Source organism: Podarcis tiliguerta (genome assembly GCF_965153285.1).
Source record: "Podarcis tiliguerta genome assembly, chromosome: 8".
NCBI classification, from domain to species: domain Eukaryota; kingdom Metazoa; phylum Chordata; class Lepidosauria; order Squamata; family Lacertidae; genus Podarcis; species Podarcis tiliguerta.
In genome coordinates, this window is record NC_139541.1 from 80501783 (window position 1) to 80522458 (window position 20676).

A 20676-nucleotide genomic window follows, 5' to 3' on the forward strand; every position below is an offset into this window, starting at 1 on the left:
AGCTCTCACTTCCATACATCACTACTGGGAAAACCATAGCTTTTACTATACGGACCTTTGTTGGCAAGGTGATGTCTCTGCTTTTTAAGATGCTGTCTAGGTTTGTCATTGCTTTCCTCCCAAGAAGCAGGCGTCTTTTAATTTCGTGGCTGCTGTCACCATCTGCAGTGATCATGGAGCCCAAGAAAGTAAAATCTCTCACTGCCTCCATTTCTTCCCCTTCGATTTGCCAGGAGGTGATGGGACCAGTGGCCATGATCTTCGTTTTTTTTTGATGTTGAGCCTCAGACCATATTTTGCACTCTCCTCTTTCATCCTCATTAAAAGGTTCTTTAATTCCTCCTCACTTTCTGCTATCAGACCATCAATAGCCCTCTCCTCCACAAATCTGCCCAATCCTCTTTCTTAAAAGAATATACGTTTTCCATAATTTTACAGTTACCATCACTTATCACATAACAACAACAACAATTTATTTGGACTACAAATCCCATCAGACCCTGGAGATTATGGGAGTTGTATTCCAGAACCTCTGAAAGGCAGCAGGTAGACAAAGGCCTTGATCTGTTGATGCTCCCACCATCAGTAATGGGCCAGAAGGACCAGGGATCTGACTCACTACCCAAGGCACCTTCAAGTGCTCATGTGTTACAAATAATAATAATAATAATAATAATAATAATAATAATAATACCCTGTCCATCTGGCCGGGCCTCCCCAGCCACTCTGGGCGGCTTCCAACAGTACATTAAAAACACATAAAACATCAAACATGGAAACTTCCCTAAACAGGGTTGCCTTCAGATGCCTTCTAAAAATCAGATAGTTGTTTATTTCCTTGATATCTGGTGGGAGGGCGTTCCGCAGGGCGGGCGCCACTACCGAGAAGGCCCTCTGCCTGGTTCCCTGTAGCTTTGCTTCTCACAATGAGGGAACTGCCAGAAGGCCCTCTGCACTGGACCTCAGTGTCCAGGCAGAACGAGGGGGTGGAGATGCTCCTTCAGGTATACTGGGCCTTTGAGGCCGTTTAGGGCTTTAAAGGTCAGCACCAACACTTTGAATTGTGCTCAGAAACGTACCGGGAGCCAATGTAGGTCTTTCAAGACTGGTGTCATGTGGTCTCGGCGGCCGCTCCCAGTCACCAGTCTGTATTCTTTGACTTCCCCACACATCCATCCATGGGTTCTTGTTGAGCTGCATCTCCTTAATTACCACCCCTCTTCTAGTGGTTTCTACCTGCTGCTCATATATCTAGCCTTACTTGCAAATAATTTGGTTACAGTGGAACCTCGGGTTGCGGATGTACTGTATTTTTTGCTCTATAAGACTCACTTTTTCCCTCCTAAAAAGTAAGGGGAAATGTGTGTGCGTCATATGGAGCGAAAGCAGGCTGCGCAGCTATCCCAGAAGCCAGAACAGCAAGAGGGATTGCTGCTTTCACTGCGCAGCGATCCCTCTTGCTGTTCTGGCTTCTGAGATTCAGAATAATTTTCTTCTTGTTTTCCGCCTCCAAAAACTAGGTGCATCTTGTGGTCTGGTGCGTCTTATAGAGCGAAAAATACGGTAATCCATGATGGAGGCACGTCCGCAACCCGCAGCGTCCGCAAACAGAAGCGGTGCGTCTGCGCAAGCGCGTGACACAATTTAGCGCTTCTGCACGAGCGGCGAAACCCGGAAGTAATCCGTTCCGATACTTCCGGGTTTGCCGTGGTGCGCAACCCGAAAACACGTAACAAGAAGCAAACATATCATGAGGTATGACTGTATTATATTTCTTTAAGCATTCACCAAAGTATTCCCACTCCTCTCTTATATCCTGATTCCTTGTCCTTGCAGTCAACATTGCTAATTCTGAATATTCTATTAACTTGTTCCGCCATTCTTCTTTCATATGACTTTTTTGTCCTTCCACCTTTGAGCATAAATAATTGTGGCCGCTGCCGTTGTGTATAGGAAGAGAGATCAAGTACTTTCTTAGGAATGTTTAGCCTGGAGAAGAGGAGGTTAAGGGGTGATATGATAGCCATGTTCAAATATATAAAAGGATGTCACATAGAGGAGGGAGAAAGGTTGTTTTCTGCTGCTCCAGAGAAGCGGACACGGAGCAATGGATCCAAACTACAAGAAAGAAGATTCCACCTAAACATTAGGAAGAACTTCCTGACAGTAAGAGCTGTTTGACAGTGGAATTTGCTGCCAAGGAGTGTGGTGGAGTCTCCTTCTTTGGAGGTCTTTAAGCAGAGGCTTGACAACCATATGTCAGGAGTGCTCTGGTGGTGTTTCCTGCTTGGCAGGGGGTTGGACTCGATGGCCCTTGTGGTCTCTTCCAACTCTATGATTCTATTCTATTCTATTCTATTCTATTCTATTCTATTCATTTCACCCTCTATAATATTCAATAAGATCATCTCTGGGTTTTTGGTTTTGTTTTGGAATGAGAGCTTTAACATCCTTTTTATCTCCGAATATACCATCTCCCAATACTCTTTAGCTTTTTTACAACCCCACCACATGTGTGTGAACGTTCCCACTGTCTCTTCGCCTTTCCAACATAGTTTAGTTCCTTTTTAATGAATTTCTCCAGTCCTTTTAAAGCCATCTCACTTGGTGGCTGTTGCTGCCTTTTCTGGGAAGGAGTCCCATAGTTTAAGAAATATTTCTCCTCCTTGGTGTCTTGTCTGACAGGAAGAGGAAGGCCTCTAGCTGTGCAGCAGAGGACACACTTCGCTTGCAGAAAGTCTCAGGTTCTGAGAGAGCGCTCAGTCAGTAGAGGGTGAGAAGCTTATTCTCAGGTTCATGGGTTCGAGCCCCACGTGGTACAAAATATTCCTGAACTGCAGGGGGGTTGGACTAGATGGCCCTTGTGGTCCCCTCCAGCTCTATGAGTCTGTGATTCAATAGCTGTCCAACTTTGTATAAGGCCTCCCACCCAGAGGAGTGAATGGCTGCCATTTGTCAGAGTGGCCTGGAGGACATCAAGTGAACAGGGGGACTCATTGCCACTTGATGGGATGGACCTTTCAGGTCTTTTGCTATCTCTTACAGTGGAAGGACCCCCCCCCTGTGTGTGTCTCTCCCCCCCTCCCCCCCCGATCTGCCCTGACTGTTGGCACAGACTTTTCTCTGTGGGCAAATTACCTCCATTTTTTTTTTATCGCTAGCCTTATCTTTGGTTAATAGTTTTGCCTCTTTCTTCTTTTTCTGTGGTATTATTGTCTGTAGAGATTTCCTTCATTTTTTAATAGGTTCTCTTTTATCCCCCACCCCCACCCCTCCTGGTATAAAGTGCTTGAAAATCTTTTCTTGTGTTTTCCTGCTTTCCCGGGTTTCTTCAGTAGTGTGTGTGCTTTCTCCTTGCGCTTTCTTCATCTGGCGTGGCTGCTTGGTGGTGGCCCCCGCGATACTTACCAAGTGCACTACCATTTTCCTCTCGGGGAATGTCCTTGAGGCTCTGCCCTCTGATTTTCCATCGCCTTTTAGCAAGGGGGAAACATCTCAGAAGCTCCTCAACAGCTCCCACCATACCTGTTAAGCCTGACTGTCAGCATTCAAGCTGCATCCTCTCATTTTTCTGCCCTTGGTTTTCTCCAAGGAAACATTTTAAAGGTTTCCTCCCCTTCCTTATTTCCTCCTGCCTTTCAGGGTGTGTGCATGTGTGTTTGGGGGAAACTTCAAAAAAAACTGGAGGTGCAGTAAAGCACTAAATCCTGCTGAGTTTCTGGAGTACAGGGGGTTCAGAAAGGGGAATGGAATTTGTTGTTGTTGTTATTGTTTAGTCGTTTAGTTGTGTCTGACTCTTCGTGACCCCCTGGACCAGAGCATGCCAGGCACTCCTGTCTTCCACTGCCTCCCACAGTTTGGTCAAACTCATGCTGGTAGCTTACAGAACACTGTCCAACCATCTCGTCCTCTGTCGTCCCCTTCTCCTTGTGCCCTCCATCTTTCCCAACATCATTTCCAGGGAGTCTTCTCTTCTCATGAGGTGGCCAAAGTACTGGAGCCTCAGCTTCAGGATCTGCCCTTCCAGTGAGCACTCAGGGCTGATTTCCTTCAGAATGGAGAGGTTTGATCTTCTTGCAGTCCATGGGACTCTCAAGAGTCTCCTCCAGCACCATAATTCAAAAGCATCAGTTCTTCGGCGATCAGCCTTCTTTATGGTCCAGCTTTCACTTCCAGACATCACTAATAGAATATTCCAAAAGAGGGTGTAGCTGGCTGGAGAGAACCTGGAAGAATCATAGAATCATAGAGTTGGAAGAGACCACAAGGGCCATCGAGTCCAACCCCCTGCCAAGCAGGAAACACCAGGGGAGGGCGGGGTATAAATAAGAGAAGCACTCCACACCATACCTTTCTCGCCCTGATCTAGCCACAGTGATTATTGCGACGGCTTGATTATTGTAACTCGCTCTACACGGGGCTGCCCTTGAAGCTGACCCAGAAACTCCAGCGGGTGCAGAAAGCCATGGCGAGGCTCCTTACAGGGTCCTCGCTGTGGGATCACATTCACCCAGTGCTTTACCAACTGCCCTGGCTCCTGGTGGAGTACAGGGTCAGGTTTAAGGTGCTGGTTTTGACCTTTAAAGCCCTAGGCGGCTTAGGATCCACGTACCTACGGGACCGCCTCTCCTGGTATGCCCTGCAGAGGACCTTAAGGTCCACATATGACAACATTTTGGAGGTCCCAGGTCGCAAGGTGGCTAGATTGGTCTCAACTAGGGCCAGGGCCTTTTCAGTACTGGCCCCGACTTGGTGGAATGCTCTGTTCCAAGAGACCAGGGCCCTGCGGGACTTGACATCTTTCCACGGGGCCTGCAAGACGGAGCTGTTCTGCCTGGCCTTTGGTTTGGACTCAGTCTGACCCTTATGTTTCCCTCCCCTTATGGTTTTGATCCATAGGCTACTTTTAAAATGAGGCTGCATTTTAAATTGTATTTTAACCTGTATTTTAAATTGGTCCCCCCCCCCATTATGTTTTTATTGTAATTTTACTGGTGTTAGCCACCCTGAGCCCGGCTCTGGCCGGGGAGGGTGGGGTATAAATAAAATTCATTATTTATTATTATTATAACATTTGTAGTCTGTTAGTATTTGTAGTGCTCAAAGCATGACACCTCCTCACCAGAGGAGACAATACTGACCTAAAGCCTGTCCGGTGGAACTCCCTGCCTATAGATGCTCACCAGGAACCGTCCCTGCCTTCTTTTGAGTGTCCTTTAAAAACTGGGCCATCTAGCCAGGCCTTCGCAAGATGATTTTTCCCTTTAAACCAGCCAGCATCTACTGATGTTTCATGGATGTTTTGAATTAGGTTTTATAGATATTTAAAGACTGGCATTTAAAATTGCATGTAATACGTTGTAAGCGGCCTGGTGATATTTTAAGAAAGAGCGGGTGGTACATTTTAAAATAATTATAAATAAACAAATGGACAATTAGCCCAAACTGGTATAAGGCATCTTCTGTTACTCACTTGTTCTCAGTCTTCTGCACTAAAGTGCCTTCCTCCTATTCCCTTGTCAATCTCCTCCTCCTTACCAGAACACAGTCTGTCTGTCTGTTTGTCTGTCTTACCTTCCATTCCTTGTACCCTCCTTCTTTCAGCTGAGAGAATAATAATAATAATAATAATAATAATAATAATAATAATAATAAATATTTATACACCGCCTTCCCGGTTTAAAAACTGGGCTCAGTTTTTAACTGACAGCTAACAGCAAATACAATGGTACCTCAGGTTAAGTACTTAATTCGTTCTGGAGGTCTGTTCTTAACCTGAAACTGTTCTTAACCTGAAGCACCACTTTAGCTAATGGGGCCTCCTGCTGCTGCCGCCGCACGATTTCTGTTCTCATCCTGAAGCAAAGTTCTTAACCTGAAGCACTATTTCTGGGTTAGCGGAGTCTGTAACCTGAAGCGTATGTAACCTGAGGTACCACTGTATAAAACACTGATTAAAATACGACTTGAAAACAGCATAAAACAGCATAGAATACAACATAAAATGCAGCATCAATATCAATAAAATTCTAAAATTCAGGGGTTATTTTTTTTGGGGGGGGGGACAAGAAAACAGCAACAAAAACCCAGTCAGTAGACATCAGATGATCACCAGAGCTAACTGGCCAAGTTGGTCCTACTAGGGCCAGCAAGGAGACCCAGGCCTCAGGCCAGCCCCACCTGTGGGGTCATCATCTTGCAGCCCCCGAAACTCCACTTAAAAACCTCTTAATTGTTTTCTCCCCAATGCAGGGACCACGGAGCGCGTGTGTCTGGTTCAAGGCACAGCGGAAGCCCTCAACGCCGTCCACAACTTCATCGCCGAAAAGGTCCGGGAGATCCCCCAGTCCGTAGTGAAGCCGGAATCGGTCAATATCCTGCAGCCTCAGACAACCATGAATCCTGACCGAGCCAAGCAGGTGAGCGAGCGCGGGAGCCAATCGCTTGTTTGTTAGAGGGGTTGGGAGCTGGGAGCTTCCAGTCGTGGCCGACTGTGGGGTTGCGGTGCTCATCTCGTTTTACTGGCCGAGGGAGCCGGCGTACAGCTTCCAGGTCATGTGGCCAGCATGACTAAGCCGCTTCTGGCGAACCAGAGCAGCGCACGGAAACACCGTTTACTTTCCCGCCAGAGCGGTACCTATTTATCTACTTGCACTGGTGTGCTTTCGAACTGCTAGGTTGGCAGGAGCAGGGACCGAGCAACGGGAGCTCACCCCGTTGCGGGGATTCGAACCACCGAACTTCCGATCGGCAAGCCCAAGAGGCTCAGTGGTTTAGACCACAGCGCCACCCACATCCCCTTTCCGCTAAGTTAAAAAGGTAAAGGGACCCCTGATCATTAGGTCCAGTCGTGACCAACTCTGGGGTTGCGGCGCTCATCTCGCTTTATTGGCCGAGGGAGCCGGCGTACAGTTCTATCTATCTATCTATCTAGCTAGCTAGCTAGATAGCTATCTATCATCTATCTATCTATATCTATCTATCATCTATATCTATCTATCATTCTCTCTCTCTCTCGCTCTCTCTCTATATATATCTATCAGATAGATGATAGATCTATCTGATAGATCATCTCTCTCTCTCTCTCTAATTTATATCTATCTATCTATCAATCAATCAATCAATCAATCATCTATCTATCATCTATCTATCATTCTCTCTCTCTCTCTCTCTCTCTCTCTCTCTCTCTCTCAATCTATATCTAGCTATCTAGCTATCTAGCTATCTAGCTATCGATCATTCTCTCTCTCTCTCATCTATATCTATCTATCATCTATCTATCATCTATCTATCTATCTATCTATCATCTATCTATCATCTATCTATCTATCTCTCTCTCTCTCTCTCTCTCTCTCTAATCTATATCTATCTATCATCTCTCTCTCTCTCTCTCTCTCTATATATATATATCTATATCTCTATATCTCTATATCTCTATATCTCTATATCTATATTATCTATCAAGGGTGCTGACAGCATGCAGGAAGACTGCATTTATATTTCCCCCAATAGACCCTTTCCTCTTAACCAAGGGAGGGTTTGGCTCAAAAGAGCCCTGGTGGGGGTGGGGGTGTCTTTCTCCCACTTGAGGTTGTTGTGTGTGCAAGAGGCTGGCCCGTCCGACAGCTTTCCATTGTCAGTCGGTTGTGCCGTTGCCATGGCACAGCGAAGGGAAGGCGGCTTTGGGCTGAAAGCTGAAAACAAGGATTATGACAGAGGGAGGGTTGGGCGGGGGGGGGGGGAGAATATGGAAGGGAGAGTTTATGTGGCTGGTAGAATAAGGGACAATGAAACAGGAATCCTGTCACCCCTGACAGGCGAGGAAGGGTCTTTTCTTGAGAAGCTGGGAGGGAATGCCTCCCCCCCCCCACAAAAAAATGTTCACATCTAGAACTGTCTTATGCCAAGTCGGGCTAGCCCAGCAAACAGAGTTGAGACTAGAAGACGCCTGGTTTTATTTGCTTATTTCATTTGAAGCATTTCACGCACCTTTAAGAAGGTTCTCGGGGCGGCTGACGAACACAATGATACGCGGTTTGTTTGGCGTCAAACATATATAAGAAAAGAAAAAAGAAAATGCAACTGAATGAAAATGAAAATGAAAATTTTCATGCAAAATAGAAATGTGAGCTGTTTCATTCACAACCCCTAGAAAAAATAATGGCTATTACTGGTGCTGGTGGATAGTAAAATTATTTCAAATGTTTGTTTTAAATATCAGGGTATTGTCCTTGAGGTCTTAGGATAGTCTCATTTAAAGCTGAACAAGTACCGTATTTTTCGCCCTATAGGACGCACTTTTTCCCCTCCAAAAATGAAGGGGAAATCTATGTGCATCCTATGGGGCGAATACAGGCTTTCGCTGAAGCTTGGAGAGCGAGAGGGGTCGGTGTGCACCGACCCCTCTCGCTATCCAGGCTTCAGGAAGCTATCAGCAAGCCTGGGGAGCCTGCGGGAGTTCCCTCAGGGCTCCCCACGCTGCAGATAGCAGTCTGCCGCCCGGCGCATGGGACGCCCTGAAGCAGAGCGCCCCTCGCGCCGGGCAGACATCGGCCAGCCCCACAAGCTCGGGGGACAGCAGGGAGGCGGAGCGCTGCCATACCGCTGTTCCCCGACCTGGTTTGGTTTCCCTGACCTGGTTTTGGGGGGGGGAAATAAAGGGGAATTTTTTTTCCTTTATTTCCCCCCAAAAAAACTAGGTGCGTCCTATGGGACGGAGCATCCTATGGGACGAAAAATACGGTAACTAAGATTTTTAAAAAGAAAAGGATTGAAGGCCTTGACAGAAATGGCAAAGGAGGGAAAACGGGCTCAGTGTCCTTTGAACACATAAAGTCTCTGGTTTAATTTCCAGCAGCACCTCACCAAGTAATAATAATAATAATAATAATAATAATTTTTATTTATATCCCGCCCTCCCCAGCCGAAGCCGGGCTCAGAGCGGCTAACAACCGTAAAACGATAAAACATTCTAAAATCATTTCATTATAAAATTAATTCCAATGAAATTAATGGCAACCATTGGGCTAGAAGTTCTGTGAGGATTGCCAAAGGAGGGGGTCAGACTGCGCCTTGGCCGAAGGCCTGGTGGAACTGCTCTGTCTTGCAGGCCTTGCAGAAAGATGTCAAGTCCCGCAGGGCCCTAGTCTCTTGTGACACCAGATCAGTAGGGCTGATCATGTCTCCTTTGAAAGCCTGCAGAAGAGCTGTTGCCAGTCAGAGAAGACAGCACTGGGGTAGATGGAGCGCTGCAATTTGACATGGTCCCTAGGAGAGGTCAGCCTGATGACTAGAGCAGAAGCAGCGAGGTGTCAGTCTGAACGGCTACCTGCAAGGATGTCACAGCAAGGATTTCATGAGAGACTAATTTTAGCACTAAAGTATCTGGAAATAGGACACAAATTGGGGCAGGTCGCTCAGAGTGCTTATGAGTTACCGTATTTTTTGCTCTATAAGACTCACTTTTTCCCTCCTAAAAAGTAAGGGGAAATGTGTGTGCGTCTTATGGAGCGAATGCAGGCTGCGCAGCTATCCCAGAAGCCAGAGCAGCAAGAGGGATTGCTGCTTTCACTGCGCAGCGATCCCTCTTGCTATTCTGGCTTCTGAGATTCAGAATATTATTTTTCTTGTTTTCCTCCTCCAAAAACTAGGTGCGTCTTGTGGTCTGGTGCGTCTTATAGAGCGAAAAATACGGTAAACTAGCGGATGAGGACTGATGCCCTTCCAAAGGTAGAAGGGATGCTTCTGTCTGGGGGGTCTACAAATTTGGCCGGGCCATTGCGGCCAACCCCAGATTACTGGTCAGCAGAACACTACACCCCTCCCCAAATATTTGGCGGCCTTGTTCCTGGTTACAGTCGTAACTTGGTTTCCGAACAGCTTAGTTCTTGAACGTTTCGGCTCCCAGACGCCGCAAACCCAGACACTAGAAGTGCTCTGGCTGGGTCGGGATGACATGGGGTTGGGGTACCAACTTCCATCTCTTGCGGGGGCTCACTTAGTGCCAGCGCCTTCTGTCAAGAGCTTGGGTGTAACCTTCAACGCCTCCCTTTCCATGGAGGAGCAGGTTGCAGCCACAACAAAGGTGGCATTTTTCCATCTCCGCTGTATTAAGCAGTTGGTCCCTTACCTTTCTCGCCCTGACCTAGCCACTGTGATCCACGCGACGGTCACCTCCAGGCTTGATTATTGTAACTCGCTCTACGTGGGGCTGCCCTTGAAGCTGACCCAGAAACTCCAGCGGGTGCAGAATGCCTCAGCAAGGCTCCTTACGGGGTCCTCGCTGCAGGATCACATTCATCCAGTGCTTTACCAACTGCACTGGCTCCCGGTGGAGTACAGGGTCAGGTTTAAGATGCTGGTTTTGACCTTTAAAGCCCTATGCGGCCTAGGACCCACGTACCTACGGGTCTGCCTCTCCTGGTATGCCCTGCAGAGGACCTTAAGGTCCACAAATGGCAACATTTTGGAGGTCCCAGGTCACAAGGTGGTTAGATTGGTCTCAACTAGGGCCAGGGCCTTTTCAGTACTGGGCCCGACTTGGTAGAACGCTCTGTCACAAGAGACCAGGGCCCTGTGGGACTTGACATCTTTCCTCAGGGCCTGCAAGACAGAGCTGTTCTGCCTGGCCTTTGGTTTGGACTCAGTCTGACCCTTATGTTTTCCCTCCCCTATGGTTTTGATCCATGGGCTACTTTTAAAATGAGGCTGCATTTTCAATTGTTTTGTTTTGTTTCCCCCCCCCCCCATTATGTTTTTTTTGTAATTTTACTGGTGTTAGCCGCCCTGAGCCCAGCTCTGGCCGGGGAGGGCGGGGTATAAATAAAATTTATGATGGTGATGATGATGATGATAGATAGATGGGAAGGAAGGAAGGAAGGAAGGAAGGAAGGAAGGAAGGAAGGAAATTGTCCTCTTCAATAGTGCCTTCAAAGCATGCTGTCACCTGGAGATAGTCCAGGCACCCCCAAACTTACCCATCCAGCTGCTTTGGGACCACAATTCCCATCATCCCTGACCACTGGTCTTGTTAGCTAGAGATGATGGGAGTTGTAGTACCAAAACAGCTGGAGGGCCGAGTTTGGGGATGCCTGAAATATTCCATCATCTGTCTCCCCATCTTCAAACTCCTTGCTTTTTGTACTCATTGCATTTGTGCCTGGGGTGGGGGCAGCGGGGGGCACATACAGCGATGACCAGAATTGTGGAGCTTTGTTAATGTCATCTGGGTCAGGTTTTCTGCCCCCAGGGGGGCTCTTTGACCACAGGAGTGTCTTCAACATCTATTTTCAGAGCTGGCCGGGTCCTCCTGCCTGGAGGAGACAATTCACAGATTACATGGCTTTCCCCGGAGTTCGGGTAAAGCACCCGGCTGCCAGCAGAGAAAGACTTTCTCCTCTGGTTCCCTGCTCTCTCCCGGTCCCCTTGCCACTAATCCAGCGCCCTTGCACTCTGGGTTGGACGAGGCGATGGATATCGGGAGGTGCCTGCCGCTCGATTACATAAGAGCATTTCCTTGCTAAATCTGGACGGCTTTCTGCTTTCTCGGCGGTTATATAAAGGCATTGGGGTGGCCAGGGTTGAGAAGACCCCTCCCTCTCCGTCAGAAAGCCCCTGAAGCCATCTCTGTGAACACCCACTCTTCCACCCCCTCCCCCTCCGCCCCATGTGCCAACTTTCCTCGCATCATCTTCGGCTGCTGCCTTCCAACCGTTCGGCAAAGTCTGTTGAAATCTCCAAAACCAGAGCAGGCTTACTGGAAAGGAAGCCCCAAATCAGGGCTCAGCAAGCTTTTTCAGCAGGTCCACTGTCCCTTAGACCTTGTGGGGAACCGGACTATATTTTTTTTTGGGGGGGGGGGAATGAACGAATTCCTATGTCCCGCAAATAACCCAGAGCTGCATTTTAAATAAAAGCACACATTCTGCTCATGTAAAAGCACCAGGCAGGCCCCATAAATAACCCAGAGATGCATTTTAAATAAAAGGGCACATTCTACTCATGTAAAAACATGCTGATTCCCGGACCCTCCGTGGGTCGGATTGAGAAGGCGATTGGGCCGGATCCGGCCCCCGGGCCTTAGTTTGCCTTTTTTGTTGTTGTTTAGCCGTATAGTCGTGTCCGACTCTTCGTGACCCCCTGGACCAGAGCACGCCAGGCACTCCTGTCTTCCACTGCCTCCTGCAGTTTGGTCAAACTCATGCTGGTAGCTTCGAGAACACTGTCCAACCATCTCGTCCTCTGTCGTCTCCTTCTCCTTGTGCCCTCCATCTTTCCCAGCATTAGGGTCTTTTCCAGGGAGTCTTCTCTTCTCATGAGCTGGCCAAAGTATTGGAGCCTCAGCTTCAGGATCTGTCCTTCCAGTGAGCACTCAGGGCTGATTTCCTTCAGAATGGAGAGGTTTGATCTTCTTGCAGTCCATGGGACTCTCAAGAGTCTCCTCCAGCACCAGAATTCAAAAGCATCACTTATTCGGCGATCAGCCTTCTTGATGGTCCAGCTCTCACTTCCATACCCATGCCCAAAATGCTTGTCTTGTTCCCCCACACATTTCATGGCATTTCCTCTCCTTCCTTGCCCCTCGCTCTTTATTTTGGGGTATAATTCTGCATAAGAACGGAATGCGGCATTGCCTGCACAGCTACTCAGAATTAATCTCCCTTTCGTTGTTATTATTTTAATGAGAAAAGGCAAGCTTCTGGATTTCGTGGTTGTGAAAATCTCTTAGGCTGGTTGGGAGCAGCGCCTGTAGGAATCTCAGAAGCCAGTGGAGTTACTGAATAAAATTTCGGGAGAGGGCCTTAACTCCTTGGAAGATTACTTATACCCTGCCCATCTGGCTACGTTTCCCCAGCCACTCTGGGCAGCTTCCAACAAAATATTACAAACACAATAAAACATCAGACATTAAAAACATTAAAAAGGCTGCCTTCTAAAAGTCAGGTAGTTGTTTATTTTCTTTACATCTGATGGGAGGGCATTCTACAGGGTGGGCGCCACTACTGAGAATGCCCTGTGCCTGGTTCCCTGTAACCTCACTTCTCGCAGTGAGGGAACTGCCAGAAGACCCTCGGCGCTGGACCTCAGTGCCCGGCAGAATGATGGGGGTGGAGATGCTCCTTCAGGTATACAGGACCAAGGCTGTTTAGGGCTTTAAACACTTTGAATTGAGCACCAACAATTTGAATTGGGAGCCAATGTAGGTCTTTCAGGACTGGTGTTATATGGTCCTGGTGGCTGCTCCCAGTCACCAGTCTAGCTGCCGCATTCTGGATTAGTTGCAGTTTCTGGGTCACCTTCAAAGGTAGCCCCACGCAGAGCGAATTGCAGCAGTCCAAGCAGGAGATAAGTAGAGCATGCACCACTCTGGCGAGAAAGTCTGTGGGCAGGGAGGGTCTCAGCCTGCGTACCAGATGGAGCCGGCAGACAGCTGCCCTGGACACAGAATTGACCTGCGCCTCCATGGACAGCTGTGAGTCCTAGGCTGCATATTTCATGTAGGTTCCAGAATTTGATTCCCAAGGGGAGTCAGAATTCTGATTCTCCTTTCCCCTGTTTTCTTCTTAGCTCAGAGCCCTGGCTGTAAGCAGAGCAGGTTAAGAGCAGTGGACTCGTAATCTGGTGAACTGGGTTCACTTCCCCGCTCCTCCACATGCAGCTGCTGGGTGTCCTTGGGCTAGTCATACTTTTTTGAAGTCTCTCAGCCTCACTCACCTCACAGAGTGTTTGTTGTGGGGAAGGAGGGGAGAGGAGATTGTTAGCTGCTTTGAGACTCCTTAGGGTAGTGATAAAACGGGATATCAAATCCAAATTCTTCTTCTTCTTCTTCTTCTTCTTCTTCTTCTTCTTCTTCTTCTTCTTCTTCTTCTTCTTCTTCGTGTGTGCATGCCTCAGTTTCTCCTAAGGCTAGGATAAAGGTAAAGGGACCCCGGACCATTAGGTCCAGTCATGACCGACTCTGGGGTTGTGGCGCTCATCTCACTTTATTGGCCGAGGGAGCCGGCGTACATCTTCCGGGTCATGTGGCCAGCATGACTAATCCGCTTCTGGCAAACCAGAGCAGCGCATGGAAACGCCGTTTACCTTCCCGCCGGAGTGGTACCTATTTATCTACTTGCACTGGTGTGCTTTCGAACTGCTAGGTTGGCAGGAGCAGGGACCGAGCAACGGGAGTCCCCCCCCCCATCGCGGGAATTCGAACCGCCGACCTTCTGATTGGCAAGCCCTAATCTCAGTGGTTTAACCTACAGCGCCACCCGCCACTGGCTAGGTTGCCTGGAGCCAAATCCAGGCTGTCTCACTTTAACTCCTGGGTAGCTCAGTTGGTTAGCGCATCGTGGTGATAATGCGGGATATATGAGACAGGTGTATTATTATTGCACTACAGGAGCATTGATTCGATGATCCCTGGGGTCCCTTCCTATGAATCCTTCTACAAATATATGAACACAATAACTCCAACTCATAAGAGCAGAGGGAAAGAAACCACTGGCCATAGAATCATAGAATCATAGAGTTGGAAGAGACCCCAAGGGCCATCGAGTCCAACCCCCTGCCAAGCAGGAAACACCATCAGAGCACTCCTGACATATGGTTGTCAAGCCTCTGCTTAAAGACCTCCAAAGAAGGAGACTCCACCACACGCCTTGGCAGCAAATTCCACTGTCGAACAGCTCTTACTGTTAGGAAGTTCTTCCTAATGTTTAGGTGGAATCTTCTTTCTTGTAGTTTGGATCCATTGCTCCGTGTCCGCTTCTCTGGAGCAGCAGAAAACAACCTTTCTCCCTCCTCTATGTGACATCCTTTTATATATTTGAACATGGCTATCATATCACCCCTTAACCTCCTCTAAGTGACCTAGAACAGTCTCACGCTGGGTGCTCCTGGAAGAATCTGGGTTGCCCCTCCTTCAGGAGCTATTAGGGTAGTTGGGTGAACACAACCACCCTGAACTTGCTGGACCCAACTTTTCCTGAGAGCAGATGAAGACCAGCATTTGAATGTGAGGGTTCGGGGCTGTTGCTCTCCGTGGTGCTGAATAATCTCCTTCCTTTGCACTGATAGACTATATGCATTTCCCCCCCCCCCTGGATGGCAAATAAGGTCACGGCGGGGAAAGTTCATAAATACATAAATAAGGAGGGGTGGAGTTTGTGGAATTAATGGCAGGCAGGTGAGTTAGGACTTCAGTCTTTAGGAAAGCATAGAAAACCACGATGGTGCCTTCCTTGCAGAGCTTTCATCAGATTCTGAAGGTGAATCTCTTTACCGTGGCCGCTGAGGTATATTTGCAGGTTTTAAAATGCAAATTGTTCTAACTGATTTGAATATTATTATTATTATTATTATTATTATTATTATTATAATATTGTTGTAACCCACTCTTGGGACCTTATGGTGATGGTTGGGTATGAGATCAGGCTGGCTCAGTTCAATCTATAGCATTTACTCCTATGTTTATTTTTTAAAAATAGTTTTCACTTGATTTTTCAAATATAGATTCATAACAAAACCAAATACCTCTCCCTATACAGAGATTTCTCTGAATCTCGAGACCTCCCCCCACGTCAGCGTTTTCAACCGCATATAATATCAAATCTATATTTTATATCCATCCATATTCTCCATAGAGTTTGTTACATTACAAGTGAGATTAAAATCCTGCTCATGTTTTCATCTGCTTACAGTGGTCTCTTAAATAAATTATAATGGTTTCCCATTCTTTCTTGAAGTTTTTCTCTTCTTGGTTCCTGAGCTTTCCGGTCAGTTTTTGCCATTACGGCGTAATCCAGCGGCTTAGTTTGCCATTCCTCTTTACTTCTTTCCATCTCTTACTTCCGTGTTTTAACTCTGTGGTCCCTCTGCCATTCTGCTAAGGTAGCCTTGCAGCCTGTGGAACCTAAGCAGTTTGAAGGCCCTATAGGTGGAAAAGCAGGAATATATATTCATAGAATCATACAATCATAGAATAGAATCATAGAATCATAGAGTTGGAAGAGACCACAAGGGCCATCGAGTCCAACCCCCTGCCAAGCAGGAAACACCATCAGAGCACTCCTGACATATGGTTGTCAAGCCTCTGCTTAAAGACCTCCAAAGAAGGAGACTCCACCACACTCCTTGGCAGCAAATTCCACTGTCGAACAGCTCTTACTGTCAGGAAGTTCTTCCTCATGTTTAGGTGGAATCTTCTTTCTTGTAGTTTGGATCCATTGCTCCGTGTCCGCTTCTCTGGAGCAGCAGAAAACAACCTTTCTCCCTCCTCTATGTGACATCCTTTTATATATTTGAACATGGCTATCATATCACCCCTTAACCTCCTCTTCTCCAGGCTAAACATGCCCAGCTCCCTTAGCCGTTCCTCATAAGGCATCGTTTCCAGGCCTTTGACCATTTGGGTTGCCCTCCTCTGGACACGTTCCAGTTTGTCAGTGTCCTTCTTGAACTGTGGTGCCCAGAACTGGACACAGTACTCCAGGTGAGGTCTGACCAGAGCAGAATAGAGTGGCACTATTACGTCCCTTGATCTAGAAGTAATAGTTACCAATATTAAGGTTACCAGATTTTTTTCAAAGAATCCGGGGACGCCTTTTTTTTTTTTTTTTAAAAGAGAGAAAAAAGTTATTTAAAAATAATAATTAAGAAGTATTACCTTCTCTGCTGTGGTCTCCTCTGTCGCACGGCCTTCCTCTGGGCCCTGGCCTGTTCTCTTGATGCGCTAGCCGCCATGGAGTAGGCTCGGGTCAGGCCTGGGTTCGGCCACATGTCCTTGCCCTCCTGGTGCTCTCCAACCTCTCCTCCTCAGCGGCGGCGGCACAGCAAGGTCGGGGCTCCCCTCTTTTTCTCCTTCCTCTTGCTCTCTCTGCCTTCTCCTTCTCTTCTCCTTCTCCCTGCATCGTCTCCAGGGTTTTCCTGGCCCTGGAGTGCCGCTGGGCAGTCGGCCGGGTGGCCGGGTGCTCTCACTCCCAGCTCAATTTGGATTGGGGTGTGTGTGTGCCAGCAGTTCCCCCAGTTGATGCACCGGGCATCCCCGGTTCCCCCTTGGCAGTGGCGGCGGCAGCGGCAGTCTCAGCAGCCCAGAGCCAGCCTGGTAGCACAGTTGGCTCTGGCTGGTTTCTGGAGCTTCGTCAACAATGTTTAGGCAACACGATGACCATATACATATATAATAGACAATCTATAGAATTCCTTCAAACAATAACAAGTTCAAAATGAAATCTTAGACTCAAAGTCTCTGAAAGTCTTTCAATGAAGCGAGGTGCCAAACTTTGTACGAGGAAAGATAAGCTGTGAAGCTTTGTGTATTCAGCAAATATTAATGTCCAACACTGAACAGAGATTCCGGATATTGACTAGTGTTTCGTAGATCTTTGTCAGTGTGGTGGGAGAATATAGAATTGTTTCATAAACTGAAAATAAAATTGTATAGACGATGACCTGCATGACATATCACTTTACAAAAATTATAAACTGTGATACAAACAGTAATGAAAAAGAGCACATACCTCATCTTATTTCGTGAATGTTGCCATGTTGCCTTGCCGGAAGTCCCCATATGATGTGTCTTGTGCCGTTGAACCCATCACACAACATTCATTCCCTACTAATAAATCTGCAACACTTAAAATATAAATCCGGGGACATTCCGGGGACGGATGATAGATTTGTAAATTCGGGGACTGTCCCCCGGAAATGGGGACATCTGGTAACCATAATATATATAGGTAAAGGTAAAGGGACCCCTGACCATTAGGTCCAGTCGTGGCCGACTCTGGGGTTGCGGCGCTCATCTCGCTTCACTGGCTGAGGGATCCAGTGTACAGCTTCCGGGTCATGTAGCTAGCATGACTAAGCCGCTTCTGGCGAACCAGAGCAGCGCACGGAAACGCCGTTTACCTTTGCACCGAAGCGGTACCTATTTATCTACTTGCACTGGTGTGCTTTCGAACTGCTAGGTTGGCAGGAGCAGGGACCGAGCAACGGGAGCTCACCCCGTCGCGGGGATTCGAACCGCCGACCTTCTGAGTCCTAGGCTCTGTGGTTTAACCGACAGCGCCACCCGCGTCCCCATAATATATACCTGTACGTATAAATGAAACCTCAAACTCCTCCTCTTCTTCTCTCGTTTCCCCCCAATGCAGGCCAAGGTGATTGTTCCCAACAGCACAGCCGGGCTGATCATCGGCAAAGGCGGGGCCACGGTCAAGGCCATCATGGAGCAGTCTGGAGCCTGGGTGCAGCTGAGCCAGAAGCCTGAGGGCATCAACCTCCAGGAGCGCGTGGTGACCATCAGCGGCGAGCCCGAGCAGATCCACAAGGCGGTGGACATCATCGTGCAGAAGATCCAGGAGGACCCGCAGAGCAGCAGCTGCCTCAACATCAGCTACGCCAACATCGCTGGCCCCGTGGCCAACTCCAACCCCACCGGATCCCCTTACGCCAACTCCACGGACGTGCTGCCCGCCGCTGCGGCCGCAGCCACCGCTTCGGGCCTGCTGGGCCACACCAGCCTCGCCGGGGTGGGAGCGTTCCCGGCCGCCCTGCCGGGCTTCTCTGGCAGTGACCTTTTGGCCATCAGCACGGCTCTCAACACCTTGGCGAGCTATGGATACAACACCAGCTCCCTGGGGCTCGGCCTCAACTCAGCCGCCGCCTCCGGAGTGCTGGCCGCCGTGGCCGCCGGCGCCAATCCAGCCGCCGCCGCCGCCGCCAACCTCTTGGCTTCCTACGCCAACGAAGCCTCCACCAGTACCACCACCCCAGCCGGCGCCGTGGGGGCCTTCACGTTGGGTTCCCTAGCCGCTGCCACCGGGGCAGCCAATGGCTACTTGGGGACAGCCTCTCCGCTGGTGGCCAGCTCCTTCTTGGCCACAGAGAAGCTGGTGGAAAGCGCCAAAGATATGGTGGAGATTGCCGTTCCGGAGAACCTAGTGGGCGCCATTTTGGGGAAAGGCGGCAAAACGTTGGTGGAATACCAGGAGCTGACGGGCGCCCGCATCCAGATTTCCAAAAAGGGGGAGTTTATCCCGGGTACTAGGAACCGTAAAGTCACCATCACAGGCACTCCGGCCGCTACGCAAGCGGCGCAGTATCTTATCAGCCAGCGAGTAACGTATGAGCAAGGAGTCCGAGCCACCAACCCGCAGAAAGTGGGATAAGAGAAGGCCGGAGGGAAGTCTGGGGGAAGGAGTAGAATTCAAGTCAATTCTTTAATCATTAAAATTGTAACCTACCCAACACCAGCCCCAGTCCAGTGTCCATCTCTCTCTCTTACACACACACACACACACACACACACACACACCCTTCTGCTTGGGGAGCAGCCCAGCATTCGTTTTCCTGGACCTTTATTTCGCCAACGGTGCAACCTGTTTGTGTGTGTGTGTATATATACAGATATATATACATATATACACACACATATATATGTATATATATATATGGCGACATTTTCTTTTCTTTTTGAGTTGATATGGATTTTAATAGAAAAAAAAACATTTTTTAAGAAAACAAAAAACTCCTCTTTCTTTCCCTCTTTCTTTCTGAGTTTCTTAACCAAGAATCCCGATGGGGGTGGGGTGGGGGAGAGATCTGTCTCGTAATGTTTTTCGCCCCCCAACTCCCCAGAGTGTAGATCAACTTCCGAATTCCTTGACGGGGAGCGGGCACCTTGTATCCCTCTTCCGGGCCCACGCAGAGCATCAATCTCTGTGGATGCTCTGTAGACGGGGTTTTCAGAATATATAGCTATATATCGAGGGAAGCAGAGGTGGGGTTCATATCATGGCACAACGGTTCACGAAGTGACATCTGCCCCATGACCTTGAACTCTGAAACTGATGCAGCTCTTTATCTAATACGCCTGCATTTCGTAGTGAAGCTAAACGTGGGTTTTTCCTACCTGTAGGTAGCGTGGCTCATGCTAAGGTGAGGTTGAGGTGTTGGGCTGGAATGGGCTCCGCGTTGGGCAAACGGCTTGGTTGAGTTGATAGGCTTTTCCCCCTTTGATTTCCGCTTTCTTGTTTTTGTCCATTTGTTAGTTTTACAATTCTTCTATGCATAGTTTCATTTCGGAGGGGAGGGGGAGTGTTTACGTCCTTCCCCCCCTGTTTATCAGCCCTACTAATCAGAAGAAACAAAACAAAACAAAAAGGCAAGGTAAATTTGTTCAGAAAGTTGTAGGTGAGGGTGCGTTTATCCCTGTTTATACTGAGAATAATTTTTGGTGAGCCGTGAGTCTTGACGGAGCTTGTGAGCTTGCTCCTCCTGCGAATGGATGAGCGCCAGCGTTGTAAGAGGGGTGGCACAAATGTAGAAAGGGGTCAAAGTAGCAGGGCCTCGTTTCTGCGGATGCGGAAGTCGCACTCCCATCCCTGTGACAGGTGGTTCAAGCTACTTTCTCCCTGGGTGTCGCGAGGCGGCGGCCTCCTTTGATGCGCTTGGCTACTTCCTGTTGTGGCGCCTCTCAGGAATCTCGATTTCTCAGCATCGGGGAGTGCCACTTCCTGTGAGGCTACAATACTCCACATAGGCAAGGCAAGGCCTCTGTTTTCTTGCATTCTGAGAGCAAGGAGAAGGGAGCTTCCGTCGGTTTCTCAGAGCTTCCTTCGGTTTTTGGGAGCCAAAGTCTTGTTTTCTTTCCGAACGGCTGCAAACAAAAACACACCCCATCTTTCT

General features: G+C 48.4%; 1 protein-coding gene across 2 annotated transcripts in view; it reads left to right on the top strand.

Moving 5' to 3' along the window:
• NOVA2 (NOVA alternative splicing regulator 2) overlaps nt 1–19241 on the top strand; it is a 70404-nt gene extending 51163 nt beyond the window's left edge. For both annotated transcript variants that reach the window (XM_083455503.1, XM_083455504.1), the window contains exons 3-4: nt 6253–6419; nt 18141–19241. In XM_083455503.1, coding sequence (XP_083311629.1) covers nt 6253–6419; nt 18141–19157 — 1184 coding nt within the window. In that variant the 3' untranslated portion in view covers nt 19158–19241. The remainder of the gene's footprint in view (nt 1–6252; nt 6420–18140) is intronic.
• Nucleotides 19242–20676: the final 1435 nt, after the last annotated feature.